Source organism: Camelus bactrianus, chromosome 10 (genome assembly GCF_048773025.1).
Source record: "Camelus bactrianus isolate YW-2024 breed Bactrian camel chromosome 10, ASM4877302v1, whole genome shotgun sequence".
In the NCBI taxonomy this organism is placed as follows: Eukaryota; Metazoa; Chordata; class Mammalia; order Artiodactyla; family Camelidae; genus Camelus; species Camelus bactrianus.
The window spans coordinates 15,480,902-15,495,887 of NC_133548.1; the positions used below are offsets into that span (position 1 = coordinate 15,480,902).

Genomic DNA, 14,986 nt, shown 5'->3' on the forward strand with positions numbered 1-14,986 from the left:
TGAGAACAAACAGGATATTTACTCAGAGCTTGCTATATAGCAAGGGAGTCAGCCACCATCGCTTGTAATTTGGCAAGGATTCGAAGGCAGGCAGACGAGTAGGAAAGCTTTACAGTGAGAAAATGGAAGGCTTCTGGTAGGTCCTGATTGGGAGCAGTTAAACTGATGGGGAAACCGGAGGTAGGCTAATTAGAAGGGGGCAGGGAGTCTTGTGTGATTGGTTGGTCCTCAGTTGGGACTAGGGGGTAGAAGCCAAAAATAGGGAAGTGGGCAGTCATTCCCCAAATGACTGTTCTAGGTTCACTGATGCGGAGGTAGTGGTTTGGCTTCCAGGACTGATTGCTGCAGAAGCTGTGAGTCAGAGTTCTATTGTCATATATGGTTTGGCCAATGTCTGTTGTAATTCAGTCTCTGAGTGTTCCGAGAGGGAACCCAGCTATGTGATTTGGGACACAGTGCTAACTTCTTTGTGCCTTGGTTTCCTCATCTGTGAAATGGGGATGTTAATAGTACCTGTCTCAGAAGTTAACACATGTCAAGTCTTAGAAAAGCCCCTGGCATGTGATGAGTAGCTAACAAATGTTAGCAATAATAGTAACGGTTATTATTATTTTTTTAACAATGATGATGATGGTGGTGATGGTGCTCAGTAGAAAGAGCACTGGCCTGGGAGGAGGGGAGCGGGTTCTGCCCTATCACCCTGTGGCCTTGGGCAAGTCAGTCACGCATTCCGAGCCTCAGGCTTGTCTGGACTCTGGGGCTGGACTCTGATTTCCAAACACATTCCCAGCTTGAACTTTATAAATTCCCCACTGGTGCTCAGCGACATCCTGCTGTTGCCCCTATACCAGTAACCACCAGCCTTTCTCCCCCACACCACCCACAGCCTTCTGTTATCTAAGCTCCTGGCACACCTGGACCAGGTGCTTCAGTGCAGCAGGCTCTGCTGTCCCCATTTTAGCCGGTTTCAGGTCCTAAATTTAGCCCTTTCACGGGAGCCAGTTTGCAGTGGGGGCAGGCGCTGGGAGAGGGCTGTTTCTGGTGAGGCAGCTGTGGAAGCAAATCAGACAGGAGGGCCAGGAGGGCAGAGTACCACACTCTGTTTTGTCCTTGGTGCCTCAGTCATTCAACCCTTTGGGGTCTCAGTTTTCTCATTTAACAACTAAATTTCATGTTTGTTGGCTCTTTAAATCATCTTGTTATCTCTCATCTGCATCAAAACTGGGGTCTTTGGCCCCGCATGGATTCAAACCCATCCAGACACACTGCACATCTTGCGCTTTTATGTGTGGACTGTTGCACATAAGGCTGTTCAGTTGTGTCCTGAGAGCTGAGGCCACCTGAATTTTGAACTATTTAGGTTTCTCTTAAATCTTGTCCAAGTGCAAATAACATTAAGAGTGTTGTCTCGGAAGCTGGTGATGGCTTTTAAAATAGATAGAATTAAGTCCGGATTGACCACGGCATTCAAGGCTGTTGACGCCATGGCCCACCCTCATTTTCTATCCCTCCCCTAACCACCCCTGCCAAAACCTCTCACCACTCCCCAGATGTGCTCTTCCCCCAGCTTCACCTTGTTTTCTAGTCTATCTTTCCTCCTGGAGTCCCCTACTCAGCCAGTAAGACTCAGTTCAAACATTCTGGCCCTTTAGAAGACTTGGTCTCTCCATCTTCTGAGACCTCAGGGCAATATGTTATTACTTCCATTATTTCACCTGTTATTGGGGCCTTGATGTATATTTACATGCAAGCCCCTCGAAGCAGATTTGGATCTTCGTATCAGTATGAAGTATGTGCCTGGCACATAGAAGATGCTGAAAAAATGCTGGATATAGTTAAGGGCACTGTGGTTAAGTACCCATGCTCTGCAGGCAGAGACCTCCATCTGAATCCTACTGCTGCCTCTTCCTTCTGTGTACCTCCCTGAGCCTCGGTGTTCTCATCTGTAAAATGGGGGATCAGTGATGGCGCCTGCTTCACAGCACACAGGAGGCTGATTTGAGCACTCAGCAGGGTCCTGCCTCCAGCAAGGGCCCTATAAATAGCAGTGATTACTAATACAAAACTTGAGATCTGGAAGGAGCCCTGGTATTTGGATCAACCCTTGGCCAGAGGGAGAACAGGCTCCTAGAAAGCTGTCCTGCTGGAACCCAGGCTTGGTGATGGCAGGGGTGAGCTTTCCCACCATTTACAGACCCACTGCTTTTCCTCAGAGCCTCGTTCCTAAATCCTGTCCAGACCCTGCCTGTTCCTTCTTTCACTCACTCCAAACATGCAGGATTGTCCTACTCCGATTTTTAAATAAATTGCACGCAGTTCAGGGCATTGGGGCTCACCAACTTCATTAGAAACCACCTGGGATTGTGGGGGGAGCTGCGAGGGAGGGGTGGTGAGAAGACTCACTCTCCACAGCCTTTTGCCAGAGGGACTAAAAACATCAGGAGTTACCCTGAAGAGCTGGGTGGAACAAAACGCCCAACAGAAGGGACAGGAGCGGGGAAAGCCACCCTGGGGCCAGGAGGGTACGGCGAGTGGAAGAGAAGTTTCTTTCAGCCCTAAACTCAGGGAAGATTGTAATTGTTGGCTTAACACTTTCATCAGGGTCAGGCTACAACACCTGCCCTGCAGGGACCTGGATCCTGGGGGGCCCCACACAGCTGAGGTGGAAGGCTCTGAGCTGACCCTTGCGTCATCAGCCCCCTTGGGAGAAGCAGAGGCAGCTCCCTGGCTCCACTTCCGGGAGGCTGTTACCTGAACCAGGCAGCTGTGCCAGGTGCTGGGAGACCTAAGCGCCAGTTTCCCCACAGGGCAGAGGAGTGAGGCGGGGAAAACCCGTGTCAGGGACTAGGGGAGGGTGTTAATGACCCTGCTTAACCTGTGAAAGACACGCAGTTCTCCCACGTTCAAACAGTGGCACAGACAGTGTGGAAAGGGCGCTCTCCCACGATGGAGCCCATCCCCAGGCCGCTTCCCGGCAGCCCCTGCGGGTGCCAGGGCCAGGCTCGGGTGCAGCTGATCCTTCGCCCCTTTCCACGGGGCCTGCTGGTCTCAGTGCAGAGAAGAGGGAACATTTGTCTATTTCCTCCCTCAGCCCAGCCCACGCTTTCCTCCAAGGGAAGGCTGGTTGTGGAGCCAAAGCTCTGTGGCTTGCCTGGGACGTAGAGATGTGAGGTTTCCCGAATCCCAACAGTTGGCCTGTGGTGGGGTCACAATCCTATCTCCCCTGAGTCTAGGTGAAGACTTAATGGCTTCAGCAATACTGTCCCTTAAAGGTTGTGGCCTTTCCCCAACCCTAAAGGTCACGTGGAGGTAGAAGGCCCTGGAAGAGGGGCAGGAAGGGCTGCTGCCCCTACCCTCCTCCCGGGGAGCTGGTGCCCTTCCGGAGAGCCGACTGGCTCTTCTTGTGGGGGTCCCTCCTCCCTAGGGGAGGACAAAATCCCAGAAATAGGAAAGGGGGTCAAGACAGGTTTGGCAACTTTCTGACATCACTTGGAAACACTGGTTCCCCTTCAACCACGGGATTCCCATCAGGTCTGTAAGGCCACCCTCTCTGGATCAGAGAGACAGCAGCATTGTGTTCATGGGCCTTCTACCTGGGCAGGCCAGGCCACCCCGGGGACTCCGGAGAAGCTCACACCTCCACGTTACTCTTCTCGTCCTCCTTGGGGATGGGCTCCTCCTGAACCTTCTTCATCTCCCGGCCCCTGACCCAGGTATAGGCGGAGGAGCCCCCCAGCACCATCATGTTGCTCATCCACCAGAGGAAGCTCTTGGTCTCCTCATAGTAGAGGACGGCCAGCACCGTCTGGGCACAGGCTTTGGCAGTACCAGACACGTTGTGGGTCAGGGGACTGGTGAACTTGATCTGCAGTCCTGTCACGTAGCCGATGGCAAAGCCAAACAGGCCCCCCAGCGTCATCACGACCCAGAAGTGGGCGCTGCCCAGCTGGGGGAAGTCGCAGAGGGCCCTCAGCTCGCCCAGCAGCAGGAGCAGGGGCAGAAAGAGGACGCAGGCATTGACGTTGTTGTAGAAGGTCAGGCGCCAGATGCTGTCGTCCACCGCCGGGAGCACCTTCTTGGTGTAGATGGCATTGAGTGAGACGCAGAGGCTGGCAAGCACCCCAAAGATGGTGCCCATCCAAGACAGGGTACCCTCTGCGCCCTCCTGGTCCACACCAAGCCAGAAGCCACCTGCAGTGGGGAGAGGAGAAGGGCAAGGGATTGAGGATGGGGAGGAAGAAGGACAGGATTTTGCCACCAAAGTTCACAAACTGTGTAATGCTGCCATGTGTCCAAAGTCTCCACTACAGGCCAAGCACCACACAAGGGCTGGGGAAGTGGCCTGGGACATGAACCCTTCCTCACGGAGCTCACATTCTGGCAGAGGAGAAACATTAAAACGATTCATTTTCCAATCACTTCTTTAATTACAATTGTAATGAGGTCCATAAAACAGTACAGGGTGCTGTGAGAACCCGTAACTGGGTGACTGTGCTGGCCTGGGGCATCTGGAAAGCAACATTTACAATGAGTGCTGAAGGATGAATACCGCTACAGCACTTAGTGATGAAGGTGACCTTGGGCAAGTGACTTAAGGTCTCGGAACCTTGGCTTCCTGGTCCGTAAAATGGGAGCCTACAATGAGCTAGAATCACTTGGGGCCTGAGGTTTTTGGGGACAGTCACTCTTTCTGAGACTCTCATCTTCTGATACCTCCTGCTCACCGACACTCCATGGTGCCCTGCTGCCCACCTTCGAGTCTACATCCCACAGCCTGGCACGCTGGGCTTTCCACACCCCAGCCAGCCCTGTCTCTGTACCACGATCGCCCCTAGTCATTTTTCTCATCTCCCTGCTTCTCACACCAGGGCTCAGTGTCCTTGTTCCTTTCCTGCACCAGGAACACCCTCCTCCTCCCTGGGAGATTCAACTCATTCTTCAAAGTCAAAGCCAGCCTCTCCAGGGTCAAAGTCTTCTTGATCCCCCAGCACCCATACCTCTTCCTGGCCTCTTCCTGCCTGCGCTTTCCTTCAAGACCCCTTGCCTACCCTGGGCTGCTGGGCACCTGCCCAAGGGGACAGTACAGTCTCTTTAGTTAGACCCCACCTCCCCAGAAGGCAGGGGCAGAATCTCACACATGCTGTATCCCCACCGTAGCAGCTGACACCGTGGTTTTGGTGTCAGAGAGATTTGGGCTCCAATCGGGTTCTGTCATTTAGAGGCTGGTGCCCTGGGGAGAATTCACTTAACTTCTCTGGGCTCCCATTTCCTTCAGCTGTAGAGATGTGGGTCACGTTCCTGACCTCCTACTCCAACCAATCTACTGTCCACCTTGCCACTGGAATCATCTTCCCAAGGTAAGAGCTGCTCCGGTCTCATCCTGGCTTAAAGCCCCTCTGTGCTTCCCCACTGCCCTCAGCAGATAGTCCATACTCATTTAACTTGGGCAGCCTCATGGCTGGTGAGCCTCGCTCTGGCACAGCCATGCAGAAATGCACATGTTCTTTCTTCTGCCTAGAGCATTATCTCCTCACTCCTTCCTGACATCCATCTCGTACTTCCTCCAGAAGGCTGCTTGGATGACCTCTGCCCTTCTCCTCCCCCACCCCTCCCCACCCCCCCTCCCAACCCCACCAGGATTCCCGCAGCATCTTCCTGTCCCAATCACAGCTCTTACTCCTCAAATATAACTCAGTTACTGCCCTGCACCAACCCCATGCCCTCCGGGAGCAGAGGCGCTGAGTCTACCTTTTCCGAACTTGTATCCCCATAGCATGGCACAGACTTGGCCATCAATTAACATTTGTTGAATGGCTGAATGAATGAATGGAAGTTGTTCTGGAGATGGTTGAGGATGAAAGGAGACAAGGCACCAACTACATTGTAAGCATTCACTTGCAGTATTCTCTTTCTTGGCAGAGCCTTTGCAAACAGGTACCCACAGATCAGCTCTGGGGGCACAGTGAAGGCCGGGTCCTAGCCAGAGCACCCCCAGCCCTCCTGCTGGTTTCCTTCCGAGTCCAGAAGACTGCCACCTCAAGGTTCCAGTCTTAAAGCTCCAGAAGGAGCTTTTAAAGATACTGTGTGACCTGAGAGGCAGGGAGAAGGATGAGGCCTGGAGAGTCATAGGAGACCTATTGTCCCCCTCAAGGAGGAAGGAAAGGGAAACACTGTGGAGGGGGGCCAGGTACTGGGCCATTAGGCAGGCCAGTGAACGCACCTGCCCAGCAGCTATATCACCATCAGCTACTTTGATTACTTTTTTTTTGTAGATATATATTTTTTATTGAAGTATAATCAGTATACAATGTTGTGTCAATTTCTGGTGTACAGCATAATGCTTCAGTCATGCATGAACGTACATATATTCGTTTTCATGTTCTTTTTCACCGTAAGTTACTACAAGATATTGAATATAGTTCCCTGTGCTATACAGTAGGAACTTGTTGTTTATTGCTTTGGTTACTTTTCAGACTTGGGCCTAGTTTCCCTACCAACCTCACCTGTCTGTATGCAAATTCTCCCACGAGGAGCCCCCCTCCCCCTCCCTCTAGGGTCAGCAGGACTGAAGTGGAGATCCCTGGGGCATTTGGCTAAGTGAGGCCTGGGACCCCATACCAGCTCCCTTGGGGAAGAAGTGGGGAGCAGCTGGGCCAGATCTGCCAGGGGTCTTAGTGGCCCCTCCCACCTAGACCTGGCAGCCCTAGATTCCGAAGCTGCTCAATAAGGGGAACGTTTTCTAGGACAGGTGGCCTGGGGTGGCCCTTCCCTGTCAACCAGTGCAACCCAGCCTGGGACTCTGAGACACCAATGAAGAATATGTAGGTCAACCAAGATGAAATTTGCAGCACCAGGAAGAACCCAAACAGGTTCAAAGAAAGATCCCATTCCTGGATGACAGAGCCCCAGGAAGACTGAAGGGGTGGGAAGCTGGGGGTCCTCTTACCGAGCAGGCGGCAAGAAAATATTCTGTGATCATGGAAATGTTCTATCATCTGTGCCATCCAACACAGTAGCCAATGGCCACATGGGGCTCCTAAGCACTTGAAATGTGGCTACAGAATCAGGTCATAACACCTGCAAGTGAAGAACTGAAGTTTTAAAATTTCATGGAATTTGAATTGAAATAGATGCATGTGGTCAGTGGCTATTGTATTGGATAGTGCAGTTCTAACCTCTAGGGGACAAGAACAGAGCAGAGTGGTTAGAAACATAGGCCTGGGAGCCTGGCCAATCTGGCTTTGCATCCCAGCCTAGTTACTTCCTAGTTGTGAGGCTGTGAGCAAGTGGCTTAACCTCTCTGAGTGTCAGTTTCCTTGTTTGCAGGGAGTTGATCATGGTGATGCTGCCATCCAGGGGACCTCTGGGGAACATAAGGAGATGCTATATGTGAATGATTAGCACAATGTCCCCATCAATAATTCTTACTTCCTGAGGATCAGGTCTGGAAAGACAGCTAAGTTATATCAAAGCATATCTCTTCCCACTGTCTCAGGCATTACTGTAAGCCTGCAAGGTCACAGGGTGATGGTATATTTACTAAAAGATACAATGTCCTCTAGAAAGAGCACCAGATGGGGAGTCAGGACACTTGAACTCTTGAGAAGCAAGAGAGTATAGTGGTCAAGTGTTAAGGAGCCAGACTGCTTGAGATCAGATCCCACCTCTGCCATTTATTAGCTGTGTGATCTTTGATGAATTACTTAACTTCTCTGTACCTTGGTTTTCCTTCTGTGAAATGTAGATTATAATCCCATCTTGTGTGAAGGGCCCTGACTGGGCCCCTAACTTGCTAGGTGGCCTCCAGAATCTCTCTGGACCCCAGGCTCTTCCTCATAAGATTTTCACAACAAGGGAGCTGGGACAGATCAAGTCCAAAGGTGTTTGACAGGGTTGTTCTTTCGGGTTTCGGCCCCCATTCCTACCCCCACCCCCATGCCATTCCCCATGGCCCTGGCTGGCCACTCACCAATGATGATGCTGCAGGTGAGCAAGGCATAGAAGGAGGTGGTCTGTTTGAGCAGCAGGTAGGAGAGCAGCACATTGAAGACGGTGGTGAGTGAGCGGCCCACGTTGTAGAAGGCCACGCCCACATACTTGAGGCAGAGGTTATTGAAGGTGATCATGCCGATGAAGACCACCGACAAGGGCAGGACACTGCGGGCCACCCTGAGGTCCAGGCGCAGGGTGGGGAAGTCCACGGCACCAGGGCAACAGGCGGCCAGTGTGCTGAGGCCCTTGCACAGCAGTGCAGTCACCAGGCATTGATAGAAGGTGACGAAGATGGGGGTGTCCAGCCGTAGGGAGGGGCTGTCCAGCAGGTACTTGTTAAGGAACACCATGGAGATGGACGTGACCCAGTAGAGAGAGACTACCAGTGCGATCTGCAATGCCCGCAGCACAAAGGGCTTCTCCTGGCTGGCCTCTGTCTCTCTGGAGGGGTCAGAAGTCCCCATCAGCGCCATGTGCAGGATCCTTGACCGCTTCAGAGAGGCCCTGTTCATGGTAGCAGAGGAGCTCGGTCACCCTACAGCCGGACTGATTTCCTAGAGTCCAGGATAGTGAGTTCACTTCTGCTTTCTGCAAGCTGAAGTCCTCAACTGTCACACGGGGGGTGGTCTGGAGGCCTCCCACCCTTCTCTTGGATGGAAAGGTTCTGCTCTGGGGTGAGCCCCACAACCTGCTCCCACCATGAGGGGGCTCATGAGACAAGACACGGGAATGAGATGAGGGATGGGGCTAAGGTTGGAAAGAGACGACCTGTTAGGGGAGAAGGGGCTGGGACCTAGCAGGGAGGAGTCACAGGAAGAAGGGAGGGGGAAGAGGAATGGAAAGAGAAGGGAGAGGAGGAGGAATGAAGCGCGAAGGTGCTAAAAAGGGCGGAAGCAGCATAGGGGAGAGAGGCAGAGAGAGGGCGGCACGGGCTTCTGTTGGAGAGAAAGGTTTGCAGGCCGAGAGGGGGAGGCAATGCAGGGAGCTGAACGGACGAAGCGCGTGCGTGGGGTTTGTAAAGAGGGGTGCAGGCGAAGTCAGAGGCGCTCAGGGCCCGGGTTCGAAGGACACAGGAGGAGGCTCGGCCGGCGCAAGCCCACGGCGAGCTGTCTTTCCGGGCGCCAGCCCCGGCTCGGCCCCGGAACCTCCGGACTTCCAAGGCCGCTCCCCCAGGCGAGGCGGGCCAGGAACTCATTTCCTGACACGCCCCGGACACCCTTCTTAAAGAGCCCGCACACCCGGTGTCTCCCTTAAAGCCACAGCTTCGGAGAAACGGCCTTCAGAGTCATGCTTGCGTCGACGCCCCGGCAGCCTCCCATCCCATGTGCGCTCCCCGCCCGCTGATGGTGGGGGAGGATCTCGGTAGACGAGGAAGGTTCCTGTGGGTGCTAGAGTCTCGGGCCCCTTTCCTGCAAACCCTCCCGCGGAGCCCCCCTCCGCCCCTGCTCCATCTCCTCCAGACCCTTGACTCCCCTCTACCTGGCCTATCTGCAGGTCCACCCCGCTCCTCATCCCCGGGCAGGGCTACTTCCCCAGAACCTTGGCACCGCTCCGCGTCCCTCGGCGTCTAGAGAACTCCCCCAACAGCCCCGCGTCCCTATACCTAACCCCAGCCCACTCCTCCAAAACCTAGTTGCAGTCCCCTCCTTCCCCCTACTTTCACCTCCCCTATCCTTCTCCGGAGCGTGAGACTTACAGCAGCTGCCCCCACCGCAGATTCGAAACCCCCCCAGCTCCCGGGTCCGAGCCTCAATGCAGCAACCCCTCCCCTCCTCGCAGAAAACCCTCTCGGTACGCCGGGCCCGGCGGCAAGCTCTGGTCCCAGGGCTGGTGTTCCCTGGCCGCGAAGGCGACCCAGCGCTCACCTCCACCTCGGCACTGGCTGCCCGCCCCACGCCACACTGCGCCGCACCTGCAGCGCCGCGCCCAGGGCCGAGCCCGTGGGAAACGACTTCCTGGTCCCATCTCCCGGCGCGGGCGCAGCGCCAACGTCGCCGACTTGCTTCCCACGTGGGCCCGGGGCAACGGCGGGGCACCCCAGGGACTGGCCTAACCTTGTCCCCGCGTTATCCCGCCGGTCGTGGGAGCAGGTCCCCTTCCCTTTTCAAGGCCACACTAGACCCCGTTATCCCGCCCAGGATTTCCCATTCCAGTTACCGTGGTTTGCACGTCCCAGGACCCGGCTGCATCCGTGGTCCGCCGCCGCGCACTCAGCTTGTGCTCCAGAAGTGGGGAACAGCCAGGATTCTTCCTGCCGGCAGTTAGTAGAGGGTCCCCCTCCCCCTCCCAGGGATTGGGCCTGGGCAGTCACTTCACCAGTCAGGCAAGGAGGACCGACCTCTTCCTGGTTCATCAGCGTTGGGTGGCTCACTTTCCCGGAGTTATCTTTATTGTAAAACCGGGGAGCTGGACTGTACCAGTCAGCCTCAACCTCCTTGCTCAAAACCATAGCTGATACGGTTGAAAGTAGGGACTACTACTTGTAATATTTCAAACACCATTTAATTAGTACCAATTAATTTATGGGTGAGATGTTTGAGATTTGCTTCCAAATTCCCAGAATACTCACTCCTCCAAAAAGAAAACCCCCAAAGGCTGATAGATAAAAGAAGACAGACAATTATTGAAGCTAGGCATAGGTACATGGAGGGTATAGGAGTCTCCTTACCTCTGTGCATCTTTGAAAATTTCCATCATAAAAAGGTAAAATCTGTGGTGTACATGACTTGCTAACTGCATAAACCCTTACCCCAGTTTAGCATAGCCCTTTGTGGGCTATGGGAACTGGAAGGGTTACAGGACACAAGCACTGTCCCACAGCCCTGGGGCAGGTGCAAACTCCCCAAGGGAGCTCTGCTCCATGTCTGTCCTCCTCCACTAACCCTCTGGCTCTTATTCTGTAACACCAGCATTACTCCTTCTTCCAGAAATGGGTCTTCCTGGTCTGGTCTTCAGGTGGAGGTTGCTATCTGATCACCTCGTCACGTTTGGGGTCAAATTACCCTTTTAGGGAAGGAAAGGCTTAAAGTGATTAAGCTGGCCACCTTGGAGAGTCTCATTCCAGGGCCAGACTTAAAGGTTGTGGGTTTCAGTTTATTAAGAGCAACCCTACCTGCTCTTCTCTCTTAGGCCTGATATTTCACTGTGACAAATACATTATTGACATACAGGGAGGGCGGACTTGTCTCTGAGAGGCCCTGGTTTCCTGGAAGGGCCTTCCCCCTTGGCACACTAACAGGTACTAGTGTACCTGATGAATGTGCTGACACCCGGATCCCCTAGTGCAGAGATACAGACTGCATACACACCAGAGGCATTTCACTAAAAGATCCAGAGACAGTCTATGCTGGATGTGTGGGGCACAGTCTGGGCTCTCCAAAAGGCAGGAGACCAAAGTGTATCCCTGTGTCCAATCTGCCCCTTTACCTTGCACCTGAAATTCCACCATTAGCTTCACTCCCTCGCATTAAGATTGCAACAGGCCAGTACAGTAAGTTTCACAGGTTCCAATCCTTTTTGTTCTTTCTGAGGGAAAGGGGAGGCGGGGGCGAGGGGGATGTTTCTTGGGGGTCTAAGGCCTCAGAAATTGTGCACTTTGCACAAACTGCTTGTACATTTTTCTTAAGGATTGTTAATTGTTTCAACCATTCGCAAAGGATGAAGTTTTAAGTCTTGTCAAGAGTAATTAGCCAGGGTGTGAACTTGGTGTGAGGTGGAGCATAAAATCATTAAGGTGGCAATTGGGCCCTTTATGGGCGTAATCTTATTTTCTTGCCTTGGCTAGGAGCTACTAATGATGTCAGAAGAAGATGATTTCTACCAGACAGGTGAACAGAACTAAACTCCCAGGTGTGAGGGACAATGGATTGGTACCTGTAGGGCCTGAGAACCCCTGGGAACACGCAGATATTGACTATCTCACTATGTGGTGGATGGTAACCAATTTTCTACCAGAATTCATTCTTCCATTGGTCCAAAATAATTGGATGGTTGCCCAGCCAGAGACCACATTTCCCTGCCTCCCTTGTGGGTAGGTGAACCATATGACTTTGTGGATGGTGAAGGGAGGGGAGTGGTGTGCTGTACTTTCCATGTCTAGGCTTTAAAACGTTAGATGGGTCTTACTCTGTGTTCTCTTTTTCTTCCTGTAACCCAGGACCCCATTGTGTCTGTAACCCAGCTGCGACCGCTGAGATGAAGTCAGTGTCTAGGGGATGTGGGAGCAATATGATGGAGAGAGTCTCTCTCTGGTCTCTGTGTGGAGCAGAGACACCTGCCAACTTGCCCTGTCCACCTGGAGACTGTTATACTAGAGGGAAATCAACTTACGTTCTTTCCGCACCTATACAGTGATGAAAGGGTCACTTTGTTATAGCAGTTAGGCCGTTACACATACTCACCAACTCTGTATTCCCTTTTCCTCACATATATGTGTATTCTCTAGGCAAACTTGAAAGCATGACATGTTAATCTGATCTCTCTCTCTTGCTTTCTCTCTATTTATCATCTGTCTATCCATCCATCCTAGACAGGACCTAGCACAATTCCTGCCCCAGTACCTCTTTGTAGAATGAACAGAAGTCAGACCACTGCTAAGAGTACCTGAAAATCAAAGCTGATTTAACATCTTTATTGGCCCTCTGCCTTGAAAAGCTTTCCTCATTCATCCCATATGGAATTCAAAATAAAAATTAAAACTAAACTGTTAAGTAAGTGTAAGCAGAGAAAAAAATAGTTCTGATTTTTTTTCATGATGATTAGAATGTTCTTTGGAAAATAATATATTCTTTCCAGGAAAAAAAAAATATGTCTTTCCATTGCCGGTACAGAGACACTACAAATTGCCTACTCCAAGAGTTGGCAAACTTTTTCTGTAAGGGACCAGAGAGTAAATATCTTAGACTCTGTGAGCCATATGGTCTCTGTCATCGCCATTCAATACAGCTGTTGTAGTTTTGTAAACAAATGGGTGCTGCTGTGTTTCAAAAAAAAAACTTTATACAAATAGACCGTGGGCTGGATTCGGCTCACTTTGCTGACCCCTGGTTCACCTTATATGAATTTAACCTTTCTTACTAACATTACCCATATACTGTTTGTATGTAAATGTGAACACCTAAGAACACTTATTCCCCAGTCTTCCTTGAAGCTAGATGTGGCCACATGACATATTTTGGCCAATGAGTTATAACCTGAGAATTCCTGGGAAGCATTTGCCTTCTTGATATAGGTGCAGTCTTGGTTGCGTCTTTTTCTTAAATGTTCTGTCTATAATGCAGACCAGAGGTCTGGAAGGGCAGCAGACATCTTGTAACCTCTACCAGAGACATCACCTTTATGCCCGGGTCTGGCTTCTGGGAAGCACCTAGATTTGGATGGTGCAGGCCTTTTTGGTTCTTTCGCGATCTAGAAGAGCCAAAAGCTTTACTCCCCAAAGCTCCTGTAACATGCACCTGGGTAATCTCCAAGCAGGAGTGGTGTTTCCCCCAGATTAGCATCTAACCCTTGGGGAGTAAGTTAGTCCCTTCTAGTGGAGGGTGTGCCACTGACAGCTAATGTTTCTCAGAGGGTGGCTCCATGCCCGGGTTTTCCATGTACAACATGGCAGTCCTCATAACAACGCTGTGAGGGGCAGCCTCTGGTTACAATCCCCACTTTACAAATGAGGAAACAGACCCCAGACATGTTGGATCACTAGCCCAAGGCTCCCCAGTGAGGAGGTGAGAGCTGTATTTGAACCAAGACCAATCTGACAGCTGAGCTAAAGTTTGTCCTGTTGCACGAGCCTGGCTCCTCCTGAGCTCGGGTTCCTGGTTGGTCTCCTGGGTCACTGGTCCTATGGGGTGACCCTGGCATCAGTGTCCTCTGTCCTGTTGCTGAAGGGCAAATGTGTGCCTAGGGCCGCATTGTCCACTGAGACTCGAGAGCCCTCTGGCTGATCCACTGTCCAATCTTTCTAACTTTTTCACCTATTAGCTTTATCTCCCACCTAGGTTGTAAACTCTTGGTGGCAGAGCGGAGAGTTATACAGTAGCTAATCATTTATCAGGCCCTGCTTTGTGCTATGCCCTGGCCTCAGTACTGCATGGACGAATTCTTCAAACCTCATGATAACTTTGAGAGGCTATCTTATTATTCCATTTTATGGAAGAGAAAACTGAGGTCCAGATAGATAAAGTAAGTCACCTAAGGTCATAGGGGATTGTAAGTGGCTGAGCTGGGATTTGAACCCAGGCCGACTGACTTACTCACTTAACTATTAATGTTATACTGACTCTCATTGTGTGTACAGCACTTTGCAGTTTGCAAAGCATTTTTACAAACATTAAAGAAAAATTCTCAGCACATCAGATCTTCAAGGTATGTTAGAGATTGTCTATTCTAAACCCCTTATAGAGAAGGAAATAGGTCCAGAGAGGGAGCAGTTCATGAAAAGGTGAGATGGGACAGGACCTCCACTCTTCTTACAGCCCCGCAAACTTCAAGCTCCTTCCCTGGACTGGAGCTCCATCCAGGAGCACGGGGGCTGTGCCATCGGCATCTCTAGTTCTTCAGCACCTAACACGGCACCTGGCACGCTGTAGGTGCTCAGGGAGTGAGTGTTAAATGAATGTGAGTCTGATTATTAGACACACCATTTCATCCCCATATGTCTTTGGTACCCCTCGTGGCATGTACATGATGCTTGGCATGTAGTTAGGGTACTGGGTTGGATTGTGTTCAACCCCCAAACTCATTTCCAGAACCTCAGAATAAGAACTTATTCAGAAACAAGATTTTTGCAGATGTAGTTAGTTATGTTAAAATGAATTCATACTGGTTTAAGGTGGACTCTAAATCCTATGACTGGTGTCCTTACAAGCAGGGAGATTTGGAGACAGAGGGGACACACAGGGAAGAAGGCCATGTGAAGATGGAGGTAGGGGTTGGAGTGATGCAGCTACCGGTCAAGAAACTCTAACGATAGCTGGAAAGCACTGGAAGTTAGGAGAGA

General features: G+C 51.6%; 1 protein-coding gene across 3 annotated transcripts; it reads right to left on the bottom strand.

Annotated features, from left to right (window-relative positions):
• On the bottom strand, positions 1-10,334 carry SLC35C1 (solute carrier family 35 member C1). Of its 3 annotated transcripts, none has more exons than XM_010964629.3 (3): positions 10,150-10,334; positions 7,970-8,496; positions 1-4,191 (listed from the first exon to the last, which is right to left on the bottom strand). In XM_010964629.3, exons 1-3 carry the CDS (start codon positions 10,179-10,181, stop codon positions 3,632-3,634), a joined length of 1,119 nt encoding a protein of 372 aa, XP_010962931.1. In that variant the 5' UTR covers positions 10,182-10,334; the 3' UTR covers positions 1-3,631. The 3 variants fall into 3 exon arrangements, with proteins under 3 accessions (XP_010962931.1, XP_010962934.1, XP_010962932.2); XM_010964632.3 differs by lacking the exon at positions 10,150-10,334 and adding an exon at positions 9,858-9,990; XM_010964630.3 differs by lacking the exon at positions 10,150-10,334 and adding an exon at positions 9,689-9,836.
• Between the last annotated feature and the right edge of the window lie 4,652 nt (positions 10,335-14,986).

Excerpts from the sequence above, each read along its gene's own strand:
- SLC35C1 (XM_010964629.3), bottom strand. The coding sequence starts at position 10,181 with ATGCAGCCGGGTCCTGGGACGTGCAAACCACG. Across the intron at positions 8,497-10,149 it reads CCTGGGACGTGCAAACCACG|GGCCTCTCTGAAGCGGTCAA; the intron begins GTAACTGGAATG and ends TACCATGAACAG. Across the intron at positions 4,192-7,969 it reads CACCTGCAGCATCATCATTG|GTGGCTTCTGGCTTGGTGTG; the intron begins GTGAGTGGCCAG and ends TCCCCACTGCAG.